Here is a 13,458-nt window from a genome sequence, read left to right as displayed (position 1 = left end):
ACATGTAGAGGGTAACTCGGAATGTGAAGAAGCGAAGCTGTGGGCTACAGCACAGAGACATGCGATGATGGTGCTTGGTGATGGTTGTTTACCACGACACCGGGAGTCGCGGACGGCGTCTGTGAGGTTTGAGCGTGTCCAGTGTTTTATGGAGGAACATACCAAAATCCAGGTGAAAAAAGAATGACTCTAAAATAGATTAAAAAAAAACAGTAAGACAAAGTTTCTAATAAAGAAAAAAATGGTGACGGTAAACTTTATGGAGTTTACTGTCGTTACCGTTTAGTATGATACATATTGTGGATTTCTACACACCTTTTTTTTTAATAAAATATTTTCGTCAAGAATAAAAGTCCCGCTAACCCCTCTTTTTTAATAACATAAAAATAGCAAGAAAGTCAATTAAAAATATTAAAATATAACAAAAAAAAACTGAAGAAAAAGTGAAAAATGAAATTCAAAGTGGATAATGTGCAACCACCTTAGCCTTAAATGACGTCACTCCAACACTGGACACACCGTTACCCAGACCCGCCCAAGCGTTACCTGTCACAATGCTCGCATCGTCTTCATGGCTTGGATGACTCGCGTCGCTGATGCTGGACGAAGCTGATGAAAATGGCCGCTCCAGACTGCAGGGCGAGGCAGCGGCTCGCAGCATGGCGTCCAGCTCTGGTATCCGGGTGGACGACGCCAGCGAGGAGCGGTCGCCGGCCCACCAGCCCCACGCGCCCGACCGCCGCTTGGGGTTGTACCGCGGCGGGCCCCGGAACGGCACTGCGAACCCAGCGTCACCAGACCGAACCACATCAACGGTGCGTCATATGCCCTATGTGAACTGCTAGGGATGTTACGGAGGTGAGTTTGGAACCGGAGTTTTTCAATTCATGTATCGAATCATGAGCCGAATGCTCAGAAAAAGGAAGTCCTTTTCTTAATCAAACTTTTTCGCTGTGTTGTATACGCGTGACTTTGATTAAAGTAGTTTTTTTTAAATACTGTATTTTGGTTTTATTTTTTTTAACTCTCATTAGATAAAAGTTTAATTTCATAAATATTTAAAGCTTCTGTCAAACACTGTAAACGACTGAACGAGAGACGCGAATAGGATACCTCGTGGTTTCATGGTGAAATACACGTTTAAATTTTTATGGCGAGGCCGTTCCAGATACTTCCAGTTCAAAGATTTTGGAATGGATGTTAGCTACATTGGAGGTGAATAAACAATAGAAAGTTCCAAGTTTTCGGAATCTGAATCGAAGATCCGTAACATCCCTGTTGCACCCCACTGGTCCATAGACCAATGGGTTATATGGGACTCATTCGCCAAAAAGACGGACCCATTCAAGCTGCGTCAAATTACCAACCCAACCCATGTGCACCAACTATATACCAATACCAATACATATGTTCATCAATAAATATTATTAATATCATATCAGTAACGATTCGTGTTTAAAACAGCGTTAACAACCATCACCGTCATGATAAGCAATGGAATAGACTGTTCTAGATACATAGATAGAGGATGAGTACATGCGTTAGTAAATATAAGTTAAAAATGCTATATAAAAAGTTAGTAAAGTTAATACGTAAAAGCGTTTGCATGTTAATAAAAACACATACATTCTAATAAATTCTAATAATATGCGAATTTTGGAGACAAATAATATTTTTACAATAATTATTTGTATCTGAAATCCGCATGAAAATTATTTACATAAATTATATAAAAGCGTCAGCGCGGGCCATGCAAGAAACTCGAAGACAACTCACCAACTTCGTCAGTTTTGTAGTTCTTTATTACTTCTGCTAGTTCTAAATTTCCTGCTATAACTGCCACCTGAAACGTGTGGGTAGAACGTTGAATTTTCAGTAGTTCGGCAGTAAACGTAACAAGATTGTCCGAGGCAGCACTGGATTCAAATAAATTTTTGCTATAGACTAAGAGCTAGTGCACGCCAGACCTACGTCATTTTATAAAAGCTAAAAGTTTGTCAGCATATGCTCCCAATATAGGATAGAATGTTGGTGAATCATGACGTTTGGGTCATCGTAGCTTTGGCAGCTATCCTAAAAAAACTGTCGGGCAAGGAGTTGGAACTGTCACTGTCAAATCTAATGTCTATCCTATATTGGGAGCATATGCTGACAAACTTTCCGCTTTAAAATGACGTAGGTCTGGCGTTCACTAGCTCTTAGTCTATGAGGTATGGGAGCGGTACAGTACAGGACATTTTTGTGACATTAAACGTCAGCAAGACTTCAGATGTACATGACGTGCTTCAGACTTGTATGCTCTCTGGCGCGTCATATGTCACCCCTCCAGTACCACTCCTATACCCCAGGCATTGGCTCAGTTATGCGCTCGACCGTTCCAAATACGGCTTCCTTTCTTTCCCCCCATTACCTGTACCCATCCCTACCTGATACGGCGTCTGGTTGGCGAAGTTCAGCGCCTCCTTATCGCACCCTCTGAACAGGAGTTGCCGCGCGCACGAGTCCTGCGCATTCACCGCGCACACGTGTAATGGCGTATTGCCCGACGCGTTGCGACCGTTCATGTCCGCGCCGTAGAATAGTAGGTGGTCTAGGTGTTGGACGAGCCCGTTGCGGCATGCCTGGAAGGTGGGAATAATTTTGTTAAGATAAATTCTGCTTTAACTGTACAAAGTCGCCCTAAATATTCATTAAAAATTATAGAGAAAAACCAATACCTCCTAACTAATATTTTTTAAGAAATTGACCCTCTCTAATCTATGTATTATTTTTCAAATTATTCACATTTTAAGTTTGTTTTGAAAAAAAAAGTGTTTAGAATTTTATCCGAAAAAGAAATTCTTTTCGTGTTGTAAATGTATGCGCGAAAATTTAAGTCACGAGTGAGGAAAAACAAAAGAACATCGATATTAGTCGTCGAGAAAAAGAATACAGTTTGCTTCGTGGCCAAACTGGCCAGTGTCGCGCGGTCAAGGAGGCGGCCATGTGTGGCTGCAACACAGTTTATAAGCAAAACGCACGCGGCGTTAGGTTTTGCAAGAGTTAGGTTTTGCATGAGTTAGGTTTTCCAAAAGTTATGTTTACCAGTGTTAGGTTTTGCAAGAGTTAGGTTTTCCAAAAGTTATGTTTACCAGTGTTAGGTTTTGCAAGAGTTAGGTTTCCCTAAAGTTATGTTTACCAGTGTTAGGTTTTGCAGGAGTTAGGTTTTCCAAAAGTTATGATTACCAGTGTTAGGTTTTGCAGGAGTTAGGTTTTCCTAAAGTTATGTTTACCAGTGTTAGGTTTTGCAGGAGTTAGGTTTTCCAAAAGTTTGATTACCAGTGTTAGGTTTTGCAAAAGTTAGGTTTTCCAAAAGTTATGTTTACCAGTGTTAGGTTTTGCAAGAGTTAGGTTTTCCTAAAGTTATGTTTACCAGTGTTAGGTTTTGCAGGAGTTAGGTTTTCCAAAAGTTATGTTTACCAGTGTTAGGTTTTTCAGAAGATAGGTTTTGCGAAAGTTAGGTTTTCCAAGAGTTGAGTTTACCAGAGGTAGTTATCCAGAATTTGGATATCCAAAAATGGGGTTTTCTAAGAGATTTAAAAAAAATGCTTAGGTTTTAAATAGTAAGGTTTTCAAAGGTAGGTTTTCAAAGAGTTAGGTTTTAGCAGTTAACATTTACATAATCAGGTTTAAAAAAAAATTCTGTGACGAACATTTATCGATGGCACATTGTTTTAGGAAATACGAAGTTCGTATTACGGACCTGGTGAACTTCTTGCCAGCCCTGTAGATCGGTGGCGCCAATGGTCGCGTGGTCATGCAGCAGGGTCTCGCACAGCAGTGGGTCGGTCTTATTCGTCACTGACAAGTATAGAGGGGTCAGTGCCTTCCCATCCTTGTAGTTCGGAGAAGCCCCCAGTTCCAACAACGTCTTGACCGCTTCTAGAGAGTTTTTCTCGACTGCTCTGTGCATGGCAGTGCTTCCATCCTTCGTTCGGTAGTCTAGAAGAGCCCCTCCATTTACTAATGCTATCAAAACCTTCCCCGGTGACTTTAGGCCAGCTGCTATCGTTAAAGGTGTATCTGAAATGAGACAACAACAGTTTTAGCAAAATATCCTTTACACGTGATTAAATGGTATTTAGGACAAAGCTACCTGGCAATAAAATATAAGATGTAAAACGTTTACAACCTGGACGAAAAAGTTTATGGCACTTTTTGGAGCGTAAAATTAGCATTAGTACTCTGTTGCATTCACTTTTATTGGCTTAAAATCCAATAAGCAACATGCAAAATGTAATAAAGAAGATCTAGTCTGAATCCAATAAGCAACATGCAAAATGTAATAAAGAAGATCTAGTCTGAATAAAGTATTCTTATTCTTATTCTTATTCTTATTCTTAATTTTAGAGCCTATAAAAACTCTCATCTGCCTATGCTTACAATTATTTGGATTTATTTAAATTCAGAAGGTGGATAATGGAGACGCTTTAATGTAGTCTTTCACAGAACGTCCATTAATCTAAGTAATCAGTCCCGGCTGAATCATTACTCAAATCCAAGTTACAAGATATCGCTCGGAAGGAAATATATCACAAATTAGGCACGTCGTTCTCAAGGCGAGAACGATATACATCGCGGATTTTCCACGGCCCGGTTGATACGGCTAACAATGGCCTAAAGTATTTTAGTAGCCGAACAATAGCCGATAAGGAATCGGCATGTAAATGGACTGAGATGTGCGTCAGTTCTGTAACTATTCCACTCAATGTCGTTCGGGTGTAAGGGATCTGAAGCGCCACAATAGCTCCGAATGCTAACGATGCGTATTGTAATTATAATTGACTAGAGATCTCTTGGCAACTACGTTTGCGTACATGTTTTAATTATACTGGAAGTAGATTGATGATAGAATAACCGCACGCGGTAGTTATGTAACAAAGTTAACAAGTACATTCATGGATCAAAACAAACTATGGCATATTAGTAAAGTTTTCCAATTACATATACATTAACGAGATTTTCTGTATAACTGTGAAATATTAATATGCAATAATATCCTGGTTTTCACATGGACGCAATTCTGCAGAACAGATGCACTGTCATTATCAGGGTCTCCAGGGCTTTGCAATAATTTATTTTCAGACTTACCTACTCTTACGTCACGTGCTCGAGGGAGCGGCGCAGCTTGGCATAGTTAGACACTTGGCACTTACCGCCCGTCTCTTGGCAGTGGAAGTTGGGGTCGAGCCCCTTGGCGCAGGCCTTGGTGAATTTGTCGACTTGCGCGTGCGTCAAGTGCTCGAGGGAGCGTCGCACTTGGCACTTACCGCCCGTCGCTTGGCAGTGGAAGTTGGGGTCGAGCCCCTTGGCGCAGGCCTTGGTGATCTTGTCGACCTGCGCGTGCGTCACGTGCTCGAGGGAGCGGCGCACTTGGCACTTACCGCCCGTCTCTTGGCACTTACCGCCCGTCTCTTGGCACTTACCGCCCGTCTCTTGGCAGTGAAAGTTGGGGTCGAGCCCCTTGGCGCAGGCCTTGGTGATCTTGTCGACCTGCGCGTGCGTCACGTGCTCGAGGAAGCGCCGTAGGTTAGCGCGTGAGTGCAGCGCCTTCAGCGTCTTCTCATCAAGCTTCAGCATCTTGTAGACTCGCCGCTTGTATTTCAGCTGGAAGCAGTTAAGTTGAATATATTAGTAAATGTTCATTTGGGTCAATACAAATTGTTAAAAACACACATATACACATAAAAGTCGACGAATGTCTCCATCTCATTGGTATAGTAAACTTAAATTAAAAGTCTAGAAAATCATCAGGTCATTTAGTTTCCGCTGCAGAAGTCTAGTTTACTTAAGGATAAATGGAGGAGTTGGTTTACACTCCCCGCGCTTTTACTCTGCTGAAAAACTTTGACAACTACTTTACACCTGACTAATAAAGTATGTAATAATTTTACTAAGTGTGATTTAAGCGCATATCATGCCGCTGATTCCCGTATTTACTTAAAAAATAATGCAACTGGAAAGTTTATGTGACACAAAAGTTAAGTATAAAGTGATTAAAACATACCTCAAGGTAGCCAACGGGTCCGTTGAAGGGGTAGTCGCCAAGCCGGCGTTCTTCGTCCAAGAACTTGCCGGCCTTGCCATTAACCGGAGGGCAGAAGAGACCATAGTTGAAGCTTTCCTTCAACTCCTGGGAACAAAAGATAAAAATCATAAGTCAGTACCAGCGAATGCTCACACATCTTGAAATCTGAAGTCTTATTAACGAGAAATAATAAGGCAGTTTCAAATTAACATCATGAACACAAATCAGAGCGTAAGACAGAATAAGTTTATGAAATAACGAATGTAGGTCCATTTGAGTTATGGGTGCCTATTGTACAAACCACTCTCACTATCTCACACTATAAATGCATTTTGCGAAATTCAAATCACCATGCGCTGTGAAGTTGATTAATTACGACAGCCCCCATAACTTTAAGACATATTCGCACGAACTTTTATAGAAGCAGTAAATTTCTCGCTATAAATAATAGTGTAATTGGTCCTGAAGGGTTATCTATCACTTAATTACTGTGTTAGCAAGTTAACATATTACTTAAGTGCGCACTTAAGCTCATAAATCTTGTGGGCAATAAGCAATTAAAAGTACAGTCGTGTTCGAGAGCAAATATAAAAAGTGCACGGGATATAATGCTGCAGTTCATTATCACCGCGCTAGTGTTCCAACTTCATTGAACGTCGGTCTTTCTGGATATTTACGACGTACTGATTTACAATAGTCTATTAAAAAGCGCCAAATGTTGACGACCTCTTCGCGATTTTTAAGACCGCAAAGGGTTTTATCTTCCTTTGTGCACAATCTTTTTAATCTTTTACGGAGTCAGCTAGCATTAAGTGCTCGTGGGCATTCGAATTGGTTTTAAAGGTGCCTTTTATGGAACTCGTCCTACGTGTTTCTTGACGTCACTGTTTTTGAAATCAAACGAGTATTAGATTTATCTCAATCCTTCTGGTGCAGTAGTAAACTACTTTTTTTACACACAATTACAAATGTCTTCTTGCAACGACACCTTATAATAATTACAGTATCTGGTGATACGAGCCCTATTGTTATAAAAATATCCATTAGTGTTTCACAGCGAAGGGTTTTGTTTATATTTATCCTTATTGTGTCTATTGAAACGTAGAGCACAATGACATGTCAACGTACTATAATGGAATGGTCGGAGGACGCGGAGCCGGGTTTGCAAATAAAACGATGCAACATGGCGCCTACGCCGTCCGATGTCCGATACCGTACATCGCAGCCTGTGCATGATCTAATAAATAGCTTGGCAGATAAAATTAAATCTTGCAAATGGATTTGCAAAATTTACCTTAACATGAAATACATTTCTTTTAAATTTTAAATCAGGACATTTTTAAAAGTAGACTCAGTAGGTATTGATCCTCAAAAAACAAATTTCAATTCAATTTGAGATTAGTGGAATTCAGTTAGCAGTCAACAAAACCCAGGAAGTTAACACATGTCCTTTAGAATCGAAAAAAATACTTTACATTTATGAGTGCCAATCCTAAAATAAATAGGAAATGTCAGACAACAGTAAAAATATCGACGAGTATATTTGGCATTGAGAACTGCTGTCGAGCATCGACTGCACTTCTCAATGCCAAATCGCATCGTTGCAACTTATCGATAGCATGTTGATCTTTGATCAAGATCGATTTGGAGACGCGATACGATTGATGGAGCGGCGCAAGACACGCGGGGTCAGTCTCGAGCGACGGCCGCACAAATGACTCGAGTTATTTACGACTTCCTCGGCTTGATGCTCAACTTAATAACGAGTATGTCTGTATACCAGTTGTAGAGATTTAGACAAATTGATGAACCATTTAAGGTAAAGTTTCAAGAAAATCCGAAATTATAGCAAGAAGTTTAGGCTTGTGAAGGATTCAATTGGAGTAAAGAAAGAAAATATAGAGCACTGAGAGGATTAAACTGTAGACTATAACATAAGAGAACAATCCCGGAAGAGAACGCCATGCATTTTTCATCGCTGTGCGGATTCCAGAAACATACCCAAGCAACTGTTCTTGTTTTCGAAACCAGTCCCATCATTCTCTATGTGCTCGTACGATGGGATTACAATGGCCGTTGATCATGCTTGTAGCCACCGTTTCCGCCACTCGTGCGCCGCATACCGCAGTATCTCAAACCACCGTCATATTAGAGGTTGTAGCATCGGCGAAGCGCGATTTCACGAAGACTGTGATAGGTACCGCGACTCTCTGGGCGATTGGTCCTTAGATCAATAACACTAGAAATTCTAGATAAAACAATCTAGAATTTCTAGGTCAAAAGACAGGACGTCTCTCATTTTGGAAAACATTTTAGAAGCAGAAAATTCGATTCTTTGTGGGCATTCGGGAAATATTATTAAGAGTTGCTAATCTAAATGTCTATTCATCGGCTTATGGCACGAGTTGTATTACTATGTCTTCTATAGTTCTGATCCATTTCAAATCGCCGATCGCTTATATAACTGTCCCATCGAGTGTGACCACGCTTTGCGTCGACCGACATAACTCATGGCGTTCTATGATGGACGGTGTTGGGGACCTGTGCCGTTAAGACGCAGCCATTGTAGGCGCTAGCCGGTAATTGAATTTAGAGTTGTGGACATAAAGGTGTTAAACAACGGTTCATATGTTAGTCTCAGAAGGGAGAAATGTAAGTAACATTCGTAACAGGACATACTTAGGTATCCCATGAAACTGTAGGCACAAGTAGGAATGAATAGAAAATTCTTGAATAAGCTCTCAATTAAAGAGACTTTCAGTTCTTTATTATTACACATGAATATTTACACAGTTAGCTATTTATCATCTATGTATGGTATTTACCTTGAGATTGAGAGTACTTTACACTAAAAGCCACAACGAATCGCAATACGCTGCTAAAGTATCGCCACAGATGTGATATATTCTTTGCCGTACAGAACCAATATTTCTGGAGCTAGGATCGCACGAGGGCGGCGGGAACGGTGTAATATCGCCGGGAATATGGGAATATTACAGCCAGCTTATTCAGGACTCGGATTAAATGCCACGTCCCCGGGGGACCGTCATATCGGAAGTTTTAAATCTTATCTCACGCTCAGATTGGAGACTCGAACACTTTTCTCGTGAATATTTTACCGGTTTTGGTTACGATTTTCGACTGTAGGTGAGCAAAGGCATCGTGTTTGGTTGAGGATATGACTGTGCTGAAAATGTTTATTGTTAAATGCATTTGTTATTGTTGGGAAGTTGTCGATGTTTGCAGCTGTTTGTTTTCAATTAACTAGGATTGTAAATAACTTTAAGACGTTTTAAATTTGCTTCGTTCGTTCGTTTCAGCGGAATGAGGTCCACTGCTGGACAAAGGCCTCCTCCAAGGTTTTCCACAATGAACGGTCCTGCGCTGCCCGCATCCAGGCTCTTCCCGCGACCTTCATCAGATCGTCGGTCCACCCAGTAGGAGGCCTGCCCACGCTACGTCTTCCAGCCCGTGGTCGCCACTCGAGAACTTTTCTGCCCCAACGGCCATCGTCTCTACGAGCTATGTGCCCCGCCCACTGCCACTGGATTTTAGCAATTCTGCGGGCTACGAGTATGTCGGTCACTTTGGTTCTCCTGCGGATCTCCTCATTTCTGATTCGATCACGCAATCACGCAGGTATATGTATTAATACTTATCAGCCACGTTGATAGCCGTTAGGATATTGTTATTTTGTATGCGACTCTATTAATTATACTTTTTAGTGACTTATTTAGTGAAAATAAATATTGGTCTGGAACGCGAGATTTTAATTTCCCAAGTTGGCGGGACTGGAAATCAATTAACATCAAATCTTCGAGAAGTTTTTCCATTATATTCTAGTACAGCAAAATCTACGACCAACTTTTCACATTACATCATCGAGGTCGGGGCATGCTAATGCGTAGGGCGGGAAACATTCGACAAATGTACAAACGACATAAGACTACAATTTTGTGGCAAAATCACCCCTATTGTAACTACATAAGACCACAGTGTTTAGCTTGACGTGCCAGCTGTACATGGTTGGACTGCCCATTAGCTCAAACACCCGAAGTTACAAGTGTTGCGGATCAAAGTGAAACATGCTCACGCATGAACGAAGGACCTTTTTCGTAGAAGGACTTCATTACTCTGAACGTTCATGGACCTTTTTTGCTTTACAGATCATGAAAAGAGAATTGAGTTAATTATATTTCATTTTCCATTAAAGCTTTTCATCCACAAGGTCTAATTCATGAGTGGTACTACACCTACCTACCTACAAGCAATTCAAAGTTGTTGTAATTTTTTGTAGTGTAGCATACGTTTATGATGATACATTAATAATATATCTAAGGTAGGTAATTACCTATTATTGTAAGTACTTTAGAAAATAATAAAAAACGCTATAAATATGATAAGGGGGCTTATCTATGAGTCATGATAATCCGTTTTCAATCTCAGACCATTGAAACTTAGACCTGAGAAATGATCTGGACGCTCGTTCTAATAGTGCTCCGTGATATATGAAACGCCAGAAAAGATTGTATGAAACGTCGTGATAAATTGAGTCGCCACTTCAGAGTTCAGGCGGCCATCCATTTGTATGGATCAAACCGTTTCTATAAACTATTAAACTGTTTGTGTGCTGATTGAACCTTTAATTAAACCTTCATGTTTAATGGCTTTCTAGATAAATTAATTGTGGATTGTAAGTTATTATTTTGGTCTAATCGATCAAACGTAAGCCAAAGGAAATAAATAAATATCAAAATTAAACTTTTTGTAAAATATCTAGTTGCTAACATTAACTTAAATATTTATTTCAAGTAACCAAATATAAAGTATTCATTGTGAAAATTGTGCCCAAAAGTTCGTTAATTTGAATATAACTGTAAATTAATATTGAAATAAGGTTCAATAATTTGTTAATAAAGCCATCAGTTACTAAATTAACTATTAGATGAGTTAACTGGATCAAATATGACCTCGAGTAAATAGTTTCATCCAATCGTCAGCTAATTGATTTCCTTAGTTAAATATAACTGAAGGTTATTAATTATTAGCTTACCAATTAGAATTAACCCCCAGTCTGTTTGATTGTGGTAGGCTGACTCTGATTGAAAAAGGCACAGGACCGTGAGAAAGGCGCAGTACAATAGACGAGATATTTTTATAGAAAAAGAGAGCTTATTATTATATTTTTGATGTCTAATTGATTTTAACTATGTAGAGTTTTAGAATTATATGGAAAATTGTTTGGAATAGAGAAAACAAACAACATCTGAATTCGAGAAATATCAGCCTGAAGTAGCAGAAAGATGATATTTTGATTCGATTCCGTGAAAACTGTTTCTTGGATTCGCATATGTAGCGCGGAGTCGCCCCAATGATATTAGCACAGATTACTAATAAATAACCAGTGTAACCATAGTTTGACTGTCAGACAACAGTCGACTTTAGTCTCGTGCCTTACTTTACAATAATTAACTGTTGCAAAACTTGATGCAACACTAGTAGTGGTTTATAAGAACAAACCGGCGCGGGCGCACGTGTCCCGTTCGTCACACGCCACAATTAAAGTTTGCATACAATGGCCGCATGGGCGGCAGGGCTGGCAGCATGGCTCAGCAGAAAATTGAACCGTAATGTAACGGATTAACCACTTTAATTATTTAAATACGCGCTAAATAACACTATGTATTGTGTTGGTGTTGTCAAATTGATATTTTATTATGGATAGTTAGGGTTGTGCCTTGCATATAGGTAGGTAAGGAGGCTGTGTTTATATGGAAGGTATTGGTCTATTAGGTATACTACTACACAATTAGAATAGCTCACTACTAATTTCAAGACATTTCAGCATTCATGTTTCCCTTAAAAATATGAACACCTCTGGGATATGTGACATTATAAGTCTCTAACCCCGGTTTCTGAATTTGGATGTTTAGCTTAAGCTTAAGCGTGCTAATTTTCTACATAAGGAAATGAGCTTACTTATGAAGTATGAGATTATAAAAGTTCAATTACTCTAACGATATGGCATTGTATAAACATCAATTTTTAGATACTACCTTTAATTTTGTAAAAGCTCTTTGATAGTCACGATGATTTTACCAAGTGACAGCTACAAAACGCATCATCATCAACAAAATTATTAAAAACCTGTAGTAAGTAACCCTACTGCGGTAGGTCGTACGGTTAGTGTGTCAGCGTATCGACGCTCGCGTTCGTTGGAGGTTCGCTTCTCGTGGGACCATGATGGTGCCGTGTTCTGTCGCAATTACCACTAATAACGACTACTTAGCGCTCATTACAAGCTTTTATCTAAGGAGCTTTTTATGAAGCTGAACTTGCTGGTAATTAATTATTAAGAAAACCTTAAGGTTCGCGATAAAGGCTACCGTAGCTTTTTTTAAAGCTTCGCTCATTACTTATGTAATTATGGATGGATAAAGTAAATTATTCATTCTCACGTGAGTTGAAGGTTGAAGGTACTCCTCCTACTAATTGCTCATGGTATTAATAAAATAATTACTTAGGTAAAATTTACAACAGTCCTAATGATAGTGCTGAAAGCCTAGCACTTTTTCCGATTACTAATAATACTGTCAAGTTTATATTGACACGTTTTAAAATAGCGGCAAATAAAATAAAATAAAAAAATAATGAAGGGTCTGGATACAAAGGTTTAGCTGAAATAGTTTTTATTGAAACGGAAAAATTTATGTCCTTTTTTCTTTTGGTCGCCCTTTGTAAAATGTACCGGCCAGTAAGAAAAAAGAATTTTCTTCTAAATTTTTTTGGGTTGAAAAGAGGTTCACACTGATTTCGAGAAGGTTTAAACGTACAAAATTGTTAAACTAATTATTGATTTCCTCTTTACAAGTTTTAAACCGTTATCAATTAAGTCTTATGTGATAGTTTTATTTGTAAACAAACGAGGCGACTTACGGAGGGAAGCAATCAATTTATAGCGGTCCGCGTGGCCTGTAATTGATGAGCGGCGCGGCTGGCCGCCCGTGCTGCGTTTGCGTTACAGGCAAGTAAGAAAAAAAAACTAAAGAATATTTTAATCAAATATTTTTGGGCAAAGAGATCAGGATAATTTTGTTGAATAATAAACTTGAAAATGATGTTTCAAAAGAGTTTGGATTAAAAGTTTTATTTAGGAACTGAAAGTATTTGCCAAAGAAGACGTATTGTGTAGTTTTTGTTATGTCTGACGTTCCACCAGCATTGGTGTTCTCAACAGTATGCAGTAGCGGATTTACTGGTAGGCTGAGAAGGGGTAGAATACGACAACTTGATAACTTGACACTACTAGGTACCTCGTAGAGTTCGGCTCATACTTTTGTGGTAAGTCAGTATTTTTAATAACATAAAACCATTATTTTTAGAGATTTGAA

At 39.4% G+C, this 13,458-nt stretch overlaps 1 protein-coding gene across 1 annotated transcript in view; it reads right to left on the bottom strand.

Annotated features, from left to right (window-relative positions):
* LOC114362213 (SH3 and multiple ankyrin repeat domains prosap) overlaps positions 1-13,458 on the bottom strand; it is a 152,916-nt gene that overhangs the window by 18,547 nt on the left and 120,911 nt on the right. The window contains exons 4-9 of the mRNA XM_028317514.1: positions 6,047-6,172; positions 5,466-5,646; positions 3,743-4,062; positions 2,427-2,621; positions 1,777-1,843; positions 547-777 (exon numbers count right to left, since the gene is read on the bottom strand). Coding sequence (XP_028173315.1) covers positions 547-777; positions 1,777-1,843; positions 2,427-2,621; positions 3,743-4,062; positions 5,466-5,646; positions 6,047-6,172 — 1,120 coding nt within the window. The remainder of the gene's footprint in view (positions 1-546; positions 778-1,776; positions 1,844-2,426; positions 2,622-3,742; positions 4,063-5,465; positions 5,647-6,046; positions 6,173-13,458) is intronic.

The sequence above is a fragment of the Ostrinia furnacalis genome, unplaced genomic scaffold, assembly GCF_004193835.3.
Source record: "Ostrinia furnacalis isolate ACB-3 unplaced genomic scaffold, ASM419383v2 OfSCF0389, whole genome shotgun sequence".
NCBI lineage: Eukaryota > Metazoa > Arthropoda > Insecta > Lepidoptera > Crambidae > Ostrinia > Ostrinia furnacalis.
This window is presented reverse-complemented; position numbering and strand designations above follow the sequence as displayed.